Source organism: Homalodisca vitripennis, chromosome 2 (genome assembly GCF_021130785.1).
Source record: "Homalodisca vitripennis isolate AUS2020 chromosome 2, UT_GWSS_2.1, whole genome shotgun sequence".
Taxonomy (NCBI): Eukaryota; Metazoa; Arthropoda; class Insecta; order Hemiptera; family Cicadellidae; genus Homalodisca; species Homalodisca vitripennis.
The window spans coordinates 14,777,107-14,795,905 of record NC_060208.1 but is presented as its reverse complement, the minus strand read 5'-3'; the positions used below and the strand labels follow the sequence as shown (position 1 = coordinate 14,795,905).

At 41.1% G+C, this 18,799-nt stretch overlaps 1 protein-coding gene across 1 annotated transcript in view; it reads right to left on the bottom strand.

The window, feature by feature from the left end:
- Positions 1 to 18,330, bottom strand: part of LOC124353584 (unconventional myosin-IXb) — a 133,601-nt gene extending 115,271 nt beyond the window's left edge. The window contains exon 1 of the mRNA XM_046803488.1: positions 17,462 to 18,330. Coding sequence (XP_046659444.1) covers positions 17,462 to 17,552 — 91 coding nt within the window. The 5' untranslated portion in view covers positions 17,553 to 18,330. The remainder of the gene's footprint in view (positions 1 to 17,461) is intronic.
- Positions 18,331 to 18,799: the final 469 nt, after the last annotated feature.

Here is an 18,799-nt window from a genome sequence, read left to right as displayed (position 1 = left end):
TTCACAATCTCGAGTTAGCATGGTGAACTCCCCTATTCCACTGCTGTGAAATATTTCACAGCATTAGCACTTGGTGTAACGCACACGACGCTCGGCTCGGTGCGGCAACCCGCGGTGCCAGCTCTCGTCATTCACAATCTCGAGTTAGTATGGTGAACTCCCCTATTCCACTGCTGTGAAATATTTCACAGCATTAGCACTTGGTGTAACGCACACGACGCTCGGCTCGGTGCGGCAACCCGCGGTGCCAGCTCTCGTCATTCACAATCTCGAGTTAGCATGGTGAACTCCCCTATTCCACTGCTGTGAAATATTTCACAGCATTAGCACTTGGTGTAACGCACACGACGCTCGGCTCGGTGCGGCAACCCGCGGTGCCAGCTCTCGTCATTCACAATCTCGAGTTAGCATGGTGAACTCCCCTATTCCACTGCTGTGAAATATTTCACAGCATTAGCACTTGGTGTAACGCACACGACGCTCGGCTCGGTGCGGCAACCCGCGGTGCCAGCTCTCGTCATTCACAATCTCGAGTTAGCATGGTAAACTCCCCTATTCCACTGCTGTGAAATATTTCACAGCATTAGCACTTGGTGTAAAGCACACGACGCTCGGCTCGGTGCGGCAACCCGCGGTGTGTCAGCTCTCGTCATTCACAATCTCGAGTTAGTATGGTGAACTCCCCTATTCCACTGCTGTGAAATATTTCACAGCATTAGCACTTGGTGTAACGCACACGACGCTCGGCTCGGTGCGGCAACCCGCGGTGCCAGCTCTCGTCATTCACAATCTCGAGTTAGCATGGTAAACTCCCCTATTCCACTGCTGTGAAATATTTCACAGCATTAGCACTTGGTGTAACGCACACGACGCTCGGCTCGGTGCGGCAACCCGCGGTGTCAGCTCTCGTCATTCACAATCTCGAGTTAGTATGGTGAACTCCCCTATTCCACTGCTGTGAAATATTTCACAGCATTAGCACTTGGTGTAACGCACACGACGCTCGGCTCGGTGCGGCAACCCGCGGTGCCAGCTCTCGTCATTCACAATCTCGAGTTAGCATGGTGAACTCCCCTATTCCACTGCTGTGAAATATTTCACAGCATTAGCACTAGGTGTAACGCACACGACGCTCGGCTCGGTGCGGCAACCCGCGGTGCCAGCTCTCGTCATTCACAATCTCGAGTTAGTATGGTGAACTCCCCTATTCCACTGCTGTGAAATATTATTTCACAACATTAGCACTTGGTGTAACGCACACGACGCTCGTCTCGGTGTAGCAGCAGAGTCGATAAGGGAAGTTCCCGGGGCTCCAGATAGAGAGCATTTTTACCTGGGGAGCTCACGTTATCAAAATTGACGATCCTGACGTAGTTCTTATGGTTTATCATGGTTTTGTATATTCATATCATTTTCTGGGGTTTTAGAATCACATTATTTTATAAAAGTATATGATTGGCGATGGCGCTTCAAATGTTTCTAACACATGATCCTGTCTTTTTCAATCTACAATATTCTTCCGTTACCTCCTACCTATGTACGAAATACCAACTTTTGTAAAACGGGAGCCTTCCATTTTCCTGCTATTCTTTCTTCCCACACTTTATATTAAATAAGAAACAAATTTAGTATGATCCTCCCATTTACCAAAAGAAATTATTGTGATAAATTAATGACCGAAATCTTCAATAAACTTCCACTCCGCCTCAAACACATCCAAGCTCCTCGTGTATAGCTTCTTCTCAGAATAACTCAAAGCAGACCAAACACAAATGGCCATTGAACCGAAGGTATTTGTTCTGTGGTATTGACTGTCACCTGTCAAATAATGAATACATTTTTGATTCTTTATAGTTTACAAAAAGTTCAATTAGTAATGAAGTAATTAAATATGATAGCTTGTAGAATTATTATAGTGTTAATTGTTTTTACATAATTGATTTAGATTTTTAAGTTCGATCAGTAGCCTAAATTTAAATTTTTTTAAGGAGAAGCCAATCCCCTTTTAAGCCTTTTTCTGCCCATTCTCATGGGCCACTAGCCTGTGCGAGGATCTTATCAAACAGAATAAGGGGGGGGGGGAGTTGTCGATACAGTTCGAGGTTGATGTTACTGATAAAAAGTGCAAGGGTCACAGACAAGATTCGAACCTGCGTTATCTCTAACTCAAGTCCAACGTCTCAGACCGCTCGACCATCGGCACTCTCCAGAATTACTAGAAAATAACTAAATACGTAATGTACCTGTTTAAAACACTCAATATAACGTATATGAAAATAAAGCAATTTGAATTTTAATATAGCGACGTAGTTCTAACATGTTTCAGTAAAAAACTTTTTAATTGGGTTTTATTTTTTTGGGATTTTGCAGTTTTTATGTAGAATCTTGATGCTTGGCGTACAATTTTTATATTTCCCCCTGGCTATACTTTTACATTTATTTTTATCATAATTCAACAATGCAATCTGAGATCAATTATACCAGTCGGATGTCAATATACAGGGTGAAAAAAAAGTATGGAAACGCTTTCACTAATTTTGTATGGCTTCACTTATACAAATTAAATTTTGTACATCACCACTTGTATTAAGAACCTAGTTTTTGAGACCAGTGGGGACATTTTATCTTTTCAGGGGGACGGCCCGTGAGGAGTCGGACGAAAATCTTAAATGTAAGCATAATAGGCCGAGTTTGGTATCAAATTAAAGGTCTAGTAAAGAGGATTCATTACCGCAAACCGCATTTAAAAAGGTTGACCTATCCAGAGTACGGGCAGTTTGAATTTCATAAGTAAAACGTTTGATTAATTATTATTTCTCCGCAATTTTATAGTCTCAAGTAACTGTTTCTGACTGAAAATGACACTTTATGGAACACAATTATCCAAAAGAATTAAATTAAAAATTATCTATGTATTATAAAAAATAACCATACCTTTTAAATGAGGTGCTCAAACTGCTCTCCGAACACTTGTTGGCAATGAGCTAGTCTATTATAAAAACCTACTGCAGTCACATTTTGAAGCATCTCGGGTGTAATTCTTCTTGCTTCTTCTAATGAACGATTTGTCAGCTCCTCAATGTTGGCTGGTTTAGTTTTATACACATTATTTTTTTAAGAAGCCCCACAAAAAGGAAATCTAGTGGATTAAGATCCGGTGAACTAGCCGGCCACTTCAACGGTACCCTGCGACCAATCCAACGGTTAGGAAAACACTTCATTCTAACAGATTGCGCAACCCGCAAATAGTAATGGGGCGGTGCTCCCATCTTGCTGAAACCATACTGCATTAAAAAATTTGCCCCAAGAAGAGCACGCACTGCTGGCAAAATGTTATTTGTCAACATATATGAAATAAATTTCGCCTGTTAGATTTCCATCTATCACAAAACGGTCCTACAATGTTATTGTTTATTATTCCCAGCCTAATCATATTCACTTTCTGAGGCCTTTGTGTGTGGCCTTCTATCATCCAGTGTGGATTATGGTCGGCCCAGTAACAGCAATTATGCCTATTAACTTGTCCATTAACAAAGAATGTAGCTTCATCTGAAAACAATATCGAACTTAAAAAAATTTTGAATTTCGTCACACTTTTCTATCATTATTTCGCAAAAAATTCAGTCCTTCGGTCAAAATCATCCTCTGCAAGTTCTTGGGTTTTAGGGTTACTTTAAAAGGGTGATACTTGTTTTTGTGTAAAAACATTCAACACTGAGGTATGGCTCATTATCAAGATCTTCTGCAGCCACTCTGGCCGAGCCCGGTGATTTTTTTTAGCTGGGATTTTCAACAAATGTTTGGAGTACATTCCAAGATTTTTGTTCATTTGTTGCCGATTTAGGCCCTGCCACTTCTTTCGCGATCTTCTGACTGTTCTAATTTCTTCAAATCTTTTTATGTCTTAAACACTGTTGACTTACTAATTGGGGGGTCTATCAAGAAAAGTGTCATTAAACAAATTTGCTGTTCCCTGTTTCTTCATAGGGACGAACTAGATATCCATACCCCACGCATCATAAGGAGCGTGATTCTCTCAAACTCACTAAGTGACATTGCTTTTAAAACTAGTAGAATAAAATGTAAACACTTAAGTAAAAAAATTTATAACTATCGCAGTACCTTCTAGTGAAGACTTTCAACTTTATCTTACGTGGACGAAATTATAACGTAGACCTAAAAAAACCAAGCTGATATTAAAAATACAAAACTGTGGAGTTTTGCTGTGACAGTACTGTTTGTATTGCCTAAAACCAGTTTATGTTTGCCTGAGATAAAAGGGCTGGAGGGACTGGACCTTGACCTCATGTTGATAAGGAGTTACGGTGGTATTATTGAATACTCTCAGTTTCTTGAAGGACAAGACAGGGGAAAACCCCTATTTTCTGTTATCCAACAAAATGTAGAGGTAAAAAAAAAACATTTTTTTTTGAAATTGTTTTTCAAATTTTACATAAACCGACATAAAACATACTACTGAAAGTAAATTAGTTACTTCACAAGAACAAAATTACTAAATTTCTTTGTCATGAAATTCATTACGGCCCGTACTCTGGATAGGGTCAACCTTTTTAAGTGCGGTTTGCGGTAATGAGTTTTCTCTTTACTAGACCTTTAATTTGATATCAAACTCGGCCTATGCTTTACATTTAGGATTTTCGTCCGGACTCCTCACGGGCGCCGTCCCCCTGAAAAGATAAAATGTCCCACTGGTCTCAAAACTAGGTTCTTAATACAAGTGGTGATGTACAAAATTTAATTTGTATAAGTGAAGCCATACAAAATTAGTGAAAGCGTTTCCATACTTTTTTCCACCCTGTATATTAAAGCCTTGACCCTATTTTCCTGGAAATCCTCGAACTGCGCACTCTCACTAAACATCACTTTACCACAAATGTCGTCTTAGATGGTAGCTCAGAATGGTTCCTGTAACGACATAGCATCGTTAGCCTTCCCCGTCGTTAGGCTATTGGCCACCTCAGGCTGATGATTGTCTTTTGGCCATTTTTGGCCTGTTTGGCCACTTTCGAACATCACAGAGTGCCTTATAGAACAAATGTATGTATTGCAAGTGTGTATCTTCGCCTAATGCCACTTGTGTGTAGTAGAGTGGTAGACCTAACGTTGTTAAAGATCTACTGGAAGACATGGATTTCATCTTCTCTCGTTGCACCATCAAGGTCTCAAACTAGTTCGCATTGCAATTGTGTATCTTCGGCTAATGCCACTTGTGTGTAGTAGAGTGGTAGACCTAACAATTGTTCTAAATCTACCGGAAGGCATGAATTTCATTTTCTCTCGTTGCACCATCAAGGTCTCAAACTAGTACGTATTACAAGTGTGTATCTTCGGCTAATGCCACTTGTGTGTAGTAGAATGGTAGACCTTAAAATGTTCTAAATCTACCGGAAGACATGGATTTCATCTTCTCTCGTTGCACCATCACGGTCTCAAACTAGTACGTATTGCAAGTGTGTATCTTCGGCTAATGCCACTTGTGTGTAGTAGAATGGTAGAACTAACGTTGTTCAAGATCTACTGGAAGACATAGATTTCATCTTCTCTCGTTGCACCATCAAGGTCTCAAACTAGTACGTATTGCAAGTGTGTATCTTCGGCTAATGCCACTTGTGTGTAGTAGAATGGTAGACCTTAAAATGGTCTAAATCTACCGGAAGGCATGAAGTTCATCCTCCCTCGCTGCACCATTAAGGTCTCAAACTAGTTCGCATTGCAACTGTGTATCTTCGGCTAATGCCACTTGTGTGTAGTAGAATGGTAGACCTAACGTTGTTAAAGATCTACTGGAAGACATGGATTTCATCTTCTCTCGTTGCACCATCAAGGTCTCAAACTAGTTCGCATTGCAACTGTGTATCTTCGGCTAATGCCACTTGTGTGTAGTAGAATGGTAGACCTAACGTTGTTAAAGATCTACTGGAAGACATGGATTTCATCTTCTCTCGTTGCACCATCAAGGTCTCAAACTAGTTCGCATTGCAATTGTGTATCTTCGGCTAATGCCACTTGTGTGTAGTAGAGCGGTAGACCTAACGTTATTCCAAAGTAGTCAGTCCACGTCTCGTGAGAACAATCTCCGCGAACTTTTACGTTTTTATCTGTCCTTCTAGTGTATAGGACTTTTAAATAAAGACAAGAAAAAACACTGAAAATTAAAACAAACAAAACAAGGAAACGATAACCAGTTATAATGAATAGGAGTTTTTAATGTCAACCAGCAGAAGTCCCGTCGTATAAAAAAAGTAATACTTTAAGGGAGGGTGCAAAGTTATCGCGTTAGTTGTGGTTGTAAACAAAACACATTGTAAAAAATAATTTAAATTGTGTGTGCTGAAGTAGAATTCTGTGTGTACAGATGTATGTGATACCTATGTTAGGTGAACTAAGACAAAATTAAAAACTCGATATTCGTCCGATGTGCGAGGGTCGCCGCTGGAATATAATCTGAGGTGTATTACATCTGGATTATTTTGAGATTTTACATAAAAGAGAAATGTTCCATCGGTTGTAGTTAGAGTATTGTAGTGACACCAATACTTCATTCTAACAAGATCTAAAGTCGTCTGACGGTGTCACAATCAGCGGGACTGTGTGCCAGCATCCTCCGTATATAAATAAACAAGAGAGGTCCTATGTTACTACCTTGGGTAACACCATATTCTTTTTTCCGTTATGTTACTTCCAATTAAATTTATTACTACTTTCTGGAAACTTGTTTTAAAATAACTAGTAAACAATTCCAAAGTATTATTTTAAGCCCATCGTCTTCTGTTTATGGCACGAGGTAGAAAGAAACAATTGTTTAATTGTTGCGATGGAAAAGACTATTAATGAACAGGGTTGTGTTGCAACCAGAATACGTTTGGACCGGTCGTGATTCGTGACCGCGGGTCTGGAGTTCGAGCCTCTGCATGTCAACCACCCAGAGCTTCACCTTGGGCACGCCCCCTACCTTCCACTCTTCTTCTTTTTGTTGCGCCATCCACTGAGGCCCCGGACAAAAACTTGTTTCGATGATCTATTGAGCCGTTTGTACACTGATTAGTTTATATGGCAAATGGGAAAATAATCAGTCACTTCTTGTTGATTTATTTCTCTCAAACCCATCACGGAAAGCCATTTTTTAAATGGCATCGTAATCACCAATACAGTAAGTTTTACATTTTACACTCAAAACATTGAGGCTATTAACGTAATTCAATATGGGATTGTTCTGTCCGAGGTTAACCGACTATCCATTGAGTAAAGAAACCAAATAAAAAATTAAACAAGGCAAATTAAAAGTGGAAAAGACCTTAATACCTAATTAGAACTATTAAAAAGTTAAAACTTAATACAACATAATGTCGTTTATTCTTACAACATATATATATATATATATATATATATATATATATATATTTCGCAAACCTCCAAATTTGAAAACCAAACTTGTTTCCTAAATTACACCAACCACGTTGCGGTTCTTGCACAATTATGAACCAATATAGGAAATTCAAAAGCAGCATACTGGTTTAACATATCCCATCTTTGGCAAAAAAAAAAAAAAAAAAAAAAAAAAAAAAAAAAAAACTGTGACTCTAAGAATGTAATTTATCAAATCAATTGTTATTTTCGTCTAAAGCTTTAATGGAAGGGGTAGAAATTTGTTCTGTCCTTCATTAAAATAGCATGCTTCCTCCTTCAATCCGTGAATTAGATTATAACTTACAAACATTATGGATCTTAGGGTATAAAAGTATATCTTCTCATTCTCGAATACTGTTATGTATACTACAAGTGGAATCCCTTCACAACAACGAAACAGGCACGTATTATTGCCGGAATCAAAGCGAGCGTTACACAATTCCCGGCCCGGTGCTGCTCGACCATGTACAGTTCATATAGTATCGTGCGAGAGGTTGAAGGCATGACTTACTCTATGGAAAGCGGAGTTGCATCACCGTACGTACACGACCACTTGTGCAACACACGACTATAACTCGACCTGTAATTGGCGCTTTGTTAATCAGCTGTTCGACCGTTGGGTGAGTTACAGAGATCAGCTGTTGACCTTTTCTGCCGTTCTCACACCAGTTCCCGCCCTCCAGGTCACCGTCTCCTTCCTGGAAAGAGGCACACGACGTGGTGGCTATAGAGGTTATGAATTCATCACACCGTTCCACTGCTTGTGAGTGTGATTCAATCCAGCTCACATCTGTAATTAAGGATTATGACCGAATTCACTACAAATGTGTTTTCGAGCTATGAAAAGGTTACCCGACTTCGTAATCCCAGGAATTGTTCATTACAACAACGTTCATTTTTCAACACTGCGTGTACTATTCCAATACTAGACATATATCATAATCTTTTTTATCGATTATATCTAAACAACTGTTGTTATGGTTACTAAATAATTAACTTGCATAAAAAAGAAAAAGAACTAGATCTAAATTGACGAATTGAAATTCTATTATGAATACTTTACGTCATAATTGAATACCAAAAGTCAACTCATTTAATAAACTATATCATCCCATCGACTTGATATCTAATTGCTTTTCAAATAACCAAAAAGTGGAACAAGAACTAATTTATGAGGGCATACAAACAAATAGGTGTACAGCCTTGTAAATGATCTCCTGGTCATTTATATACAACATAACCTACGTAACATGATGTAGATGATTTTTTCATATGATGCCTACAGTACTACGTTATACTTGTTTATTGCAATGTCACTGCTTTCTTGATCAAAAGTTCAATGTAGAGTTCTTGAACTATGAAATACACCGCATTATACATTATTGGCATTATGCAGCAAAGACTTTTTGGAAAGGAAAAGAATATTATTATTATTATTATTTCGCCACCTTGCCATGTTGTCGGTTTCTCATAGGTCATCAGTGCACACGTCACCACACCACCTTGCCATGTTGTCGGTTTATCATAGGTCATCAGTGCACACGTCACCACACCACCTTGCCATGTTGTCGGTTTATCATAGGTCATCAGTGCACACGTCACTACACAACCTTGCCATGTTGTCGGTTTATCATAGGTCATCGGTGCACACGTCACTACACAACCTTGCCATGTTGTCGGTTTATCATAGGTCATCAGTGCACACGTCACCACACCACCTTGCCATGTTGTCGGTTTATCATAGGTCATTAGTGCACACGTCACTACACAACCTTGCCATGTTGTCGGTTTATCATAGGTCATCGGTGCACACGTCACCACACAACCTTGCCATGTTGTTGGTTTATCATAGGTCATCGGTGCACACGTCACCACACACCACCTTGCCATGTTGTCGGTTTATCATAGGTCATCAGTGCACACGTCACCACACCACCTTGCCATGTTGTCGGTTTATCATAGGTCATCAGTGCACACACGTCACCACACCACCACCTTGCCATGTTGTCGGTTTATCATAGGTCATCAGTGCACACGTCACTACACAACCTTGCCATGTTGTCGGTTTATCATAGGTCATCGGTGCACACGTCACCACACCACCTTGCCATGTTGTCGGTTTTCTCATAGGTCATCAGTGCACACGTCACCACACCACCTTGCCATGTTGTCGGTTTCTCATAGGTCATCAGTGCACACGTCACCACACCACCTTGCCATGTTGTCGGTTTCTCATAGGTCATCAGTGCACACGTCACCACACCACCTTGCCATGTTGTCGGTTTCTCATAGGTCATCAGTGCACACGTCACACACCACCTTGCCATGTTGTCGGTTTCTCATAGGTCATCAGTGCACATGTCACCACACCACCTTGCCATGTTGTCGGTTTCTCATAGGTCATCAGTGCACACGTCATCACACCACCTTGCCATGTTGTCGGTTTCTCATAGGTCATCAGTGCACACGTCACCACACCACCTTGCCATGTTGTCGGTTTCTCATAGGTCATCAGTGCACACGTCACCACACCACCTTGCCATGTTGTCGGTTTCTCATAGGTCATCAGTGCACACGTCACCACACCACCTTGCCATGTTGTCGGTTTCTCATAGGTCATCAGTGCACACGTCACCACACCACCTTGCCATGTTGTCGGTTTCTCATAGGTCATCAGTGCACACGTCACCACACCACCTTGCCATGTTGTCGGTTTCTCATAGGTCATCAGTGCACACGTCACCACACCACCTTGCCATGTTGTCGGTTTCTCATAGGTCATCAGTGCACACGTCACCACCACACCACCTTGCCATGTTGTCGGTTTCTCATAGGTCATCAGTGCACACGTCACCACACACACCACCTTGCCATGTTGTCGGTTTCTCATAGGTCATCAGTGCACACGTCACCACACCACCTTGCCATGATGTTGGTGTCTCATAGGTAGAGTATTTACAATGCAGGGCATAGCCTTCGTATCATAACCTACAATATGCTGTAACCTTTACAATGCAGAGTGTAATACCCCCCTCAGTAGTACATCTCACATTAGCTCATTATACTGTTTGTGATTTATGGACCATATAATATACACCGGAAACGCATACAAAGATACATTAGCTTAATTTTGAACCTTTTCTAACATAATTTTAACGAGATAAAGACACGGGGGGTATATACCACGTTAGCTCAACTCTCTAGCTCAATGTTTGTTTGGCGGTTGTCTCTTTGATATTTTAAACATTTAATATATATATATATATATATATATATATATATATATATATATATATATATATATGTATATAAATTAAGTTCCTGTTTTAGTCACTAAATAGATATATGCGTGATATTTGAAATTAAAAACAGTTTAGATTTAATACTTGTTGACGTGTGTGGCATCTGCTTAGCATTGATGTGTACTGCCCATAAAATGTTCTGCGATAAAATGAACCGGTATTGACCATTATTCTCTTCATCAAAGTCCCGTTATTGCATCCACAAAAGCGTTTATGCGCGTACAGTGATTACAGTGTTCATGTACAACAGAAACACGAGTTGAGCATTTATTGTTGTTTTATTATTGAAATTTTGTAATGCATTTAAACAACTTGAAGTACAAAATGTGGTATAAAACAAAAACGTGCTGTTAATGTTGACATCAGATACACCTAGACTACAAAATATCTGGTTGAAGAGGTATTCTCATTCTCTCATCACTATATTTTGTAGTCAGGGTGTCTCTGATTTCGAAACGATGTAGAGTTAATTATGAGCTTCATCTGTACCGACATTTTTTATGTCTTAAGAAGGACATCATTCCAGGTTCCTGGAGTCAGGACCGGCGCTGCAATAAGTGGAAGGTGATTTAGAGCTAAACTCAACATTCACATTGAATCAAAATTTCTCACCATAGCTGCGGCATGTGAGTAAAATGTTGTTTTTACAAAGAAAAGCGAGATAAGACTATTCTACTTTGTACGTGTCTGAAAGGGACCAAATCTGAGATTTGGAAAAATGGAATACTTATAATTTTAGAAGAGGCAATTTCCACCTAATCCCGATTCAACGGAAACAAAAATCCTTGCAGACAAGTATTTTTTCTATTTTCACGCTTAATAATTTGTAGTTTTATTTGATTTTGTACGAAATAATAATATTAATGTAAAGCAAAAACCGGTGGTTAGTTGGCATTTAGTTAACATTGAGTTTTATGAGGGCATTTGAAGGGAGTAGTCAATGTGCACCGCTGGCCACTTTTCAAAGACAGTCAATGTGCACCGGTGGCCACTGTTCAAATACAGTCGATGTGCTCCGGTGGCCACTTTTCAAGGATAGCCAATGTGCACCGGTGGCCACTTTTCAAGGACAGTCAATGTGCTCCGGTGGCCACTTTTCAAGGACAGTCAATGTGCAACGGTGGCCACTTTTCAAGGACAGTCAATGTGCACCGGTGGCCACTGTTCAAAGACAGTCGATGTGCTCCGGTGGCCACTTTTCAAGGATAGCCAATGTGCAACGGTGGCCACTTTTCAAGGACATATGGCCACTGTTCAAGGACACTCAATGTGCACTGGTGGCCACTGTTCAAGGACACTCAATGTGCACCGGTGGCCACTTTTCAAGGACACTCAATGTGCACCGGTGGCCACTGTTCAAGGACACTCAATGTGCACCGGTGGCCACTGTTCAAGGACAGTCAATGTGCACTGGTGGCCACTGTTCAAGGACAGTCAATGTGCACCGGTGGCCACTTTTCAAGGACAGTCAATGTGCACCGGTGGCCACTGTTCAAGGACAGTCAATGTGCATGTGCACCGGTGGCCACTTTTCAAGTACACCAATGTGCAACCGGTGGCCACTGTTCAAGGACAGTCAATGTGCACCGGTGGCCACTTTTCAAGTACAGTCAATGTGCACCGGTGGCCACTGTTCAAGGACACTCAATGTGCACTGGTGGCCACTGTTCAAGGACAGTCAATGTGCACCGGTGGCCACTGTTCAAGGACAGTCAATGTGCTCCGGTGGCCACTTTTCAAGGACAGTCAATGTGCACCGGTGGCCACTGTTCAAGGACAGTCAATGTGCACCGGTGGCCACTGTTCAAGGACAGTCAATGTGCACCGGTGGCCACTGTTCAAGGACAGTCAATGTGCACTGGTGGCCACTGTTCAAGGACAGTCAATGTGCACCGGTGGCCACTGTTCAAGGACAGTCAATGTGCACCGGTGGCCACTGTTCAAGGACAGTCAATGTGCACTGGTGGCCACTGTTCAAGGACAGTCAATGTGCACCGGTGGCCACTGTTCAAGGACAGTCGATGTGCACCGGTGGCCACTGTTCAAGGACAGTCAATGTGCACCGGTGGCCACTGTTCAAGGACAGTCAATGTGCACCGGTGGCCACTGTTCAAGGACAGTCAATGTGCACCGGTGGCCACTGTTCAAGGACACTCAATGTGCACTGGTGGCCACTGTTCAAGGACAGTCAATGTGCACCGGTGGCCACTGTTCAAGGACAGTCGATGTGCACCGGTGGCCACTGTTCAAGGACAGTCAATGTGCACTGGTGGCCACTGTTCAAGGACAGTCAATGTGCACCGGTGGCCACTGTTCAAGGACAGTCAATGTGCACCGGTGGCCACTGTTCAAGGACAGTCAATGTGCACTGGTGGCCACTGTTCAAGGACAGTCAATGTGCACCGGTGGCCACTGTTCAAGGACAGTCAATGTGCACCGGTGGCCACTGTTCAAGGACAGTCAATGTGCACCGGTGGCCACTGTTCAAGGACAGTCAATGTGCACTGGTGGCCACTGTTCAAGGACAGTCAATGTGCACTGGTGGCCACTGTTCAAGGACAGTCAATGTGCACCGGTGGCCACTGTTCAAGGACAGTCAATGTGCACCGGTGGCCACTGTTCAAGGACAGTCAATGTGCACCGGTGGCCACTGTTCAAGGACAGTCAATGTGCACCGTTGGCCACTGTTCATGGACACTCAATGTGCACTGGTGGCCACTGTTCAAGGACACTCAATGTGCACCGGTGGCCACTGTTCAAGGACACTCAATGTGCACCGGTGGCCACTGTTCAAGGACACTCAATGTGCACTGGTGGCCACTGTTCAAGGACACTCAATGTGCACCGGTGGCCACTGTTCAAGGACACTCAATGTGCACCGGTGGCCACTGTTCAAGGACACTCAATGTGCACCGGTGGCCACTGTCCAAGGACAGTCAATGTACGCCAGCGGTCACATTTTACCAAACCGTTTTGTCACTCCCGATTAAAATGTGCCAAAGGAACCGGAAGTAATTCCATCGGAACGTTCTGGAACAGGAACGGACTTGGAATAGTTCTCTTCCTCGGAACTCAATGTTCTGCCGGAACGGTTTACTAAACGTGCTAGAAGTTCCGACTCTGTGAAGCGGAACGACTAGGCTAATAAGTGTTCCACCTCCGATCTAGTTTACAGGTAATTTCAAGTTGCAGCCTGTCGTTCTACTGGATTATTTAGAGATACTTAGAGGTACTGTAATTTGGGATTGACAATGGCTATTAATCCTTCAAATTGTTTGTATTAAAGCAACGGGATCCTTAAATATAGCTGTTTATTTTACTATTTTAAGTTTCCCAAAATTTAATTGTGTTTTAGCAACTGATATTGTACTTGTGATATAAGACCCTTCTTTAATTAAACGGTTTAGTTTAATTGTAATACTAATACTGTAACTTTAATAGGGGATTTAAAGTTTAATTGCAATAAGATGCAATGGATCTTCAATGGAAAAAAAAAAACAGATGAGCAGAAGGACATTGTGTTTAAAATATATAAATATCATTAAGGCATCCATGTAGTGGAATAAATATCTGTCATCTCAAATATATTATCAAAGCTTCCCGGAACTTATTATGTTACTATCGTCTCGAGACGAAATCAACCAGGAATATTGTAAAGGACCTGATGGAACGGAACGCCTGTAACCGCCTCGAGGAACTAGTTCCGAGACCGGACCGTTCCGGTCGGAACCATTTCAGTTCCGGAACGGCTCGGCACACCTCTTCTCCCGATCCTTCTGTTTACAGTAGAGACTGTCTATCCTGTCTCAGTAGCTCAAGCTATAAACATGTATTACGTTTTATTTAAATGGCAACACTGACTGCTAGTTAAAATCATGTATATGTACATGCTGGCTTGTGAGCAGTAAATAAATTATTCATACATGATAATCTAATAATTTAATAAGATCCCAAAATCAATAGAGTTCTTCCTTAAAACGAACCTATGGACCAAGTTCCATGCCTCTAGAACTTTTACGTCAAAAGTTATCGTAGGGCCAGACTGACAGAGGAACAGACGACAGATTTTAAAGGTCCTTTCAGACCATAATAAAGACCATTTCAGTTTGATATTTACATTAAAACTATCGTAATTATTAATTTGTAAATTTCATCGCAGGAATGACAAGCGTTATTTTTCTTTCTATAAGACTGTATTTGTGCGACTCCCACCTAATTAATGATATATGTCGTAATATAGAACATCCATTTCAATTATAACAGCAAAACTTCTATCATTATTTGTATTTCACAAATTTATGTCATATATTAACTGATAATAGCTCCTTGAGATTAAATAATAAAATATAAATTACCAAGAGTATGTTCATACAAGATTGTCAATAGTTAATTTATTGTTAAACCGTTTTATTTGAAAATATCTACCCAGCACAGTAATATAGTAAGCACTTTAGTGACAGTTTCGAAAAAAGTTAAATAATAAGCTATTTAATCCTAACACTATGTCAATGGCGCAGTGATGCGGGTAAAACAGTTATCGCAAGATAACCAGATCAAGCAACGTCGAGCTTGAATGGGTGATCGCTGAGCGATCCTGTCCTTGCAAGCAGCCCGCCTGCCCGGCCATTGGTGGTGGTTCGGAAGTCACCTTTAAACCGTTGGTCCCCAGGTTAAGTGTTAGAGAGGGCTTCTTAGCCTTAACTTCGTCTGGTAAAATAAGATATCCTTACGTATATTTACTTTATTTACAGTATCCTAATATTGGATGCTTAAGTGTGTAAGTGTTATTAGTAGGTCTATTAGTGGCAAAGTATCGTCCAGCTGTGAGTTTAGAGCGTTATTTAGTTCGTTTATGCTGACTTAGACAAACTGTACTGAGCACCCCATTCCAAAATTGCAACGGTTTTCGCCCGTCAAATAAATGAGATGGGGAAAACGGGTGGAGTAGCCGCCTAAAAAGTACACAATAACGATTATCTAACTTGGTATTAAATATGTATTACAATAAAGAATTTCAACAGAAATAGTTTTATTTTAACTAGAGCGAAATAAATTTTATATTATCATTGTGAAAATAAATTTTGATTACACTTGCATTTTGATTTAAACGTGTTATTTCATATTTGTAGTACAAAGCCTGCTTGCGTTTACTACAAACATTTGTCATTTTATTTATATTCTACATCATTTATGAGCGGTCTAAACCACGTGGCTAGTTGTTCAGACCTGAATTGTCACCCTGGCAAAATCAAAAATCAAAAGTGGAAATATAACCTGAGAACCAGAGAGATTTAGGATGTAATCAATATTTCAGCCAACATTTGTTTCGGAAAAAGTTGGGATGTAACCTTAACCTAAGCACCAGAGAGTCTTAAGAGGTAGGCAATGTTCATAACTGATTCAGCTAAAGTGGAAATATTACCTAAGTACAGTATCATAGAGACTTAAGAGGTAAACAATATTTTAGCCAACATTTGTTTTTGCAAAAGTTGGGATGTAACCTAAGCACCAGTCTTAAGAGGGGGGCAACGTCTCAGCCACAATTGTTTCAGCTGAAGTGGAAATATAACCTGAATCCCAGAGAGATTAAGGAGGTAAACAATATTTTAGCCCCTATTTGATTTAGCTAAAGTCTAATAACATATCTAGAGGGCTAAGAATTATTAGAAACTTTCTAATAAGAAACATTAAGGTACTTCTTAACAAGACCACTTCACATTTTCTGTCGATTTTTCGAATGGAAAGTGTTCAATGAGTGACTAGGATAGCAATATCAATTAAACAAAATTAAGGAAAGGCCTAAAAACAAAACAATCGTTCCCCTAAAAAGAGTAAACCATTCCTGGGTAGGGTGTAAACCTCCAGGTGGGGCGGTTGGTTCTTAAGTAGGACGTTTTAGGACGATTGGCTATCGGTAGGGCTTTGGCTCTGAAGTAGGACGATAGGCTTCAGGTAGACGAGGCAGTCAAGTATGAAACAAAACATGTTCTAACCCGAAACCTTCAATTTTAACACAATTTTCAGATTTAGGTAACCAAAACTACTTCAAGGAAACTATGGTAACAGTATAATGCTGATAATATTATTATTTATCCTTATTACTAAGTATTTTACATGTTTTAGTCATAATGTAAAAAAACAAGTTAAATAATATGCATACAGTTTCTCAGTCACTTAAAAATTTATTATTGTTTGGCAACAATGTCAGGACACTAGTATATATCCCGATTTTTCAATAGCAATTTAGTATCAGGAATATGAGAGTAATTCATCTATCGAGCTTCTAGTCTATATAAGCCTGTTTAATCTAAGTGTGTATATGATTTCGATGCGATGTATTACCAAAACTGTTCTACGAGGTGAAAAGGTGTAAAATGTAAACATCCTGCCTACTTTAATTACTGCTCGCCGTTACTGAAAATAGTAAAGATAATGTGTTGCCTAGTATGTGTTACAGAATGGGTTGTAATAAAATACTGGACAATGTCAGAAAACAATAAGAACACAAAATTATACATGCGCTAAATCATACAAGAAACTCAACAGACAGCTTCAAAGCAAAGAGAAACACGAACAGTATCCAAGTGGTTGGTAATTTGATGTCAATGTTTTATGACAATTTATGATGATGACTTATGTTCTACTTCGTTTAGTACTATGTGAACATAAACGAAGGTCATGCATGCTATTATTATAAAATGCTCTGGTAAATATTTGTTTTGATGTTCTACCTTGCAACTTCTTTTCCGTCTCCCAAAACTTCTGCAGCTCGGTGAAGTACTTGTCCAATATGAACACCTTTGAGAGTCCAAGAGTGGCCATACCTGTCACATGTCCTCCTCCAATCTTGTCTCACATCACAGCACTCGCGATCATCACACCCGTAATCAGCAACAGTGAACAGTCTCAGTCCACAACAACACTGCAGGAGATTCCAACACGACAGCCGCAACACTCACAACACCTGCCCAGTTACCAAGCAACAGTGAACAGTCTCAGTCCACAACACTGCAGGGAATACCCAACACGACGACCGCAACACGCACAACACCTGCCTGGTTATGAAGCGACAGTGAACAGTCTCAGTTCACAACAACACTCCAGGAGGTCCCAACACTGACAACACCGGTCCAATGATCAAGCAACAGTGAACAGTCTCAGTCCACAACAACACTCCAGAGAATACCAAACACGATGACCGCAACACTCAAACATCGGTCTGGTCATCAGCAACAGTGAACAGTCTGAGTCCACAACAACACTCCAGGAGATACCTAAAACGACGACCGCAACACTCACAACACCGTCGCAGTTATCAAGCAACAGTGAGCAGCCTCAGTCCACAACACTACACGGTATACCCAACGCGATGACCGCAACACTGAAACATCAGTCTGGTCATCAGTAACAGTGAACAGTCTCAGTCCACAACAACACAACAGGAGATATCAGACACGACACTCGCGCCAGACCGCAACGCTCACAACTCCCTGCTCGACACGGCCGCTCGCCGGCCAGAGCTGACGGCCGCCCACGTGATCACATTCCTGCGCTCCCATTGGTCGGTCCCGGCGGCACAAACAGGTTCTCGCTCAAAGCATCATCAGGTCGTTTTCAATCTCCTTTCCCCTCCGCCCTACTCACCTTCTCACACGCAGGCTTTTATTTTTCTACCACTCACTCCACTTTGCCCGCCGAGCGCCGCTCCTGCCAGCCACCCCGAGGTAAAACGCCTCCGACCGCCGTCACGTCACTCCCCACATCCACGGGCTCATCTACAACGCCCTGGCCTTTCAAATTATCCAGTGTCGTGGCAGTAGCCGTGCCATTCACTCGACAGAACTTACAATACACCTTTCCCAACATCAAAGGGAATTGTTACATTTGAATTAACCGATTTTTTGTTCAGGTGGAGACTTGTCAGGAACCAAGTTGTGTAGTTTACAATATTGTAGGAATTCACTTAAGCCGTTCGTCAAAGTCTCCATCTTAACAATATTATTAGTAGTCCAGCTATGTTGAGTTAAGTATTTTAATAGTAAACACGCACTACTCAAATAAAGAAACGA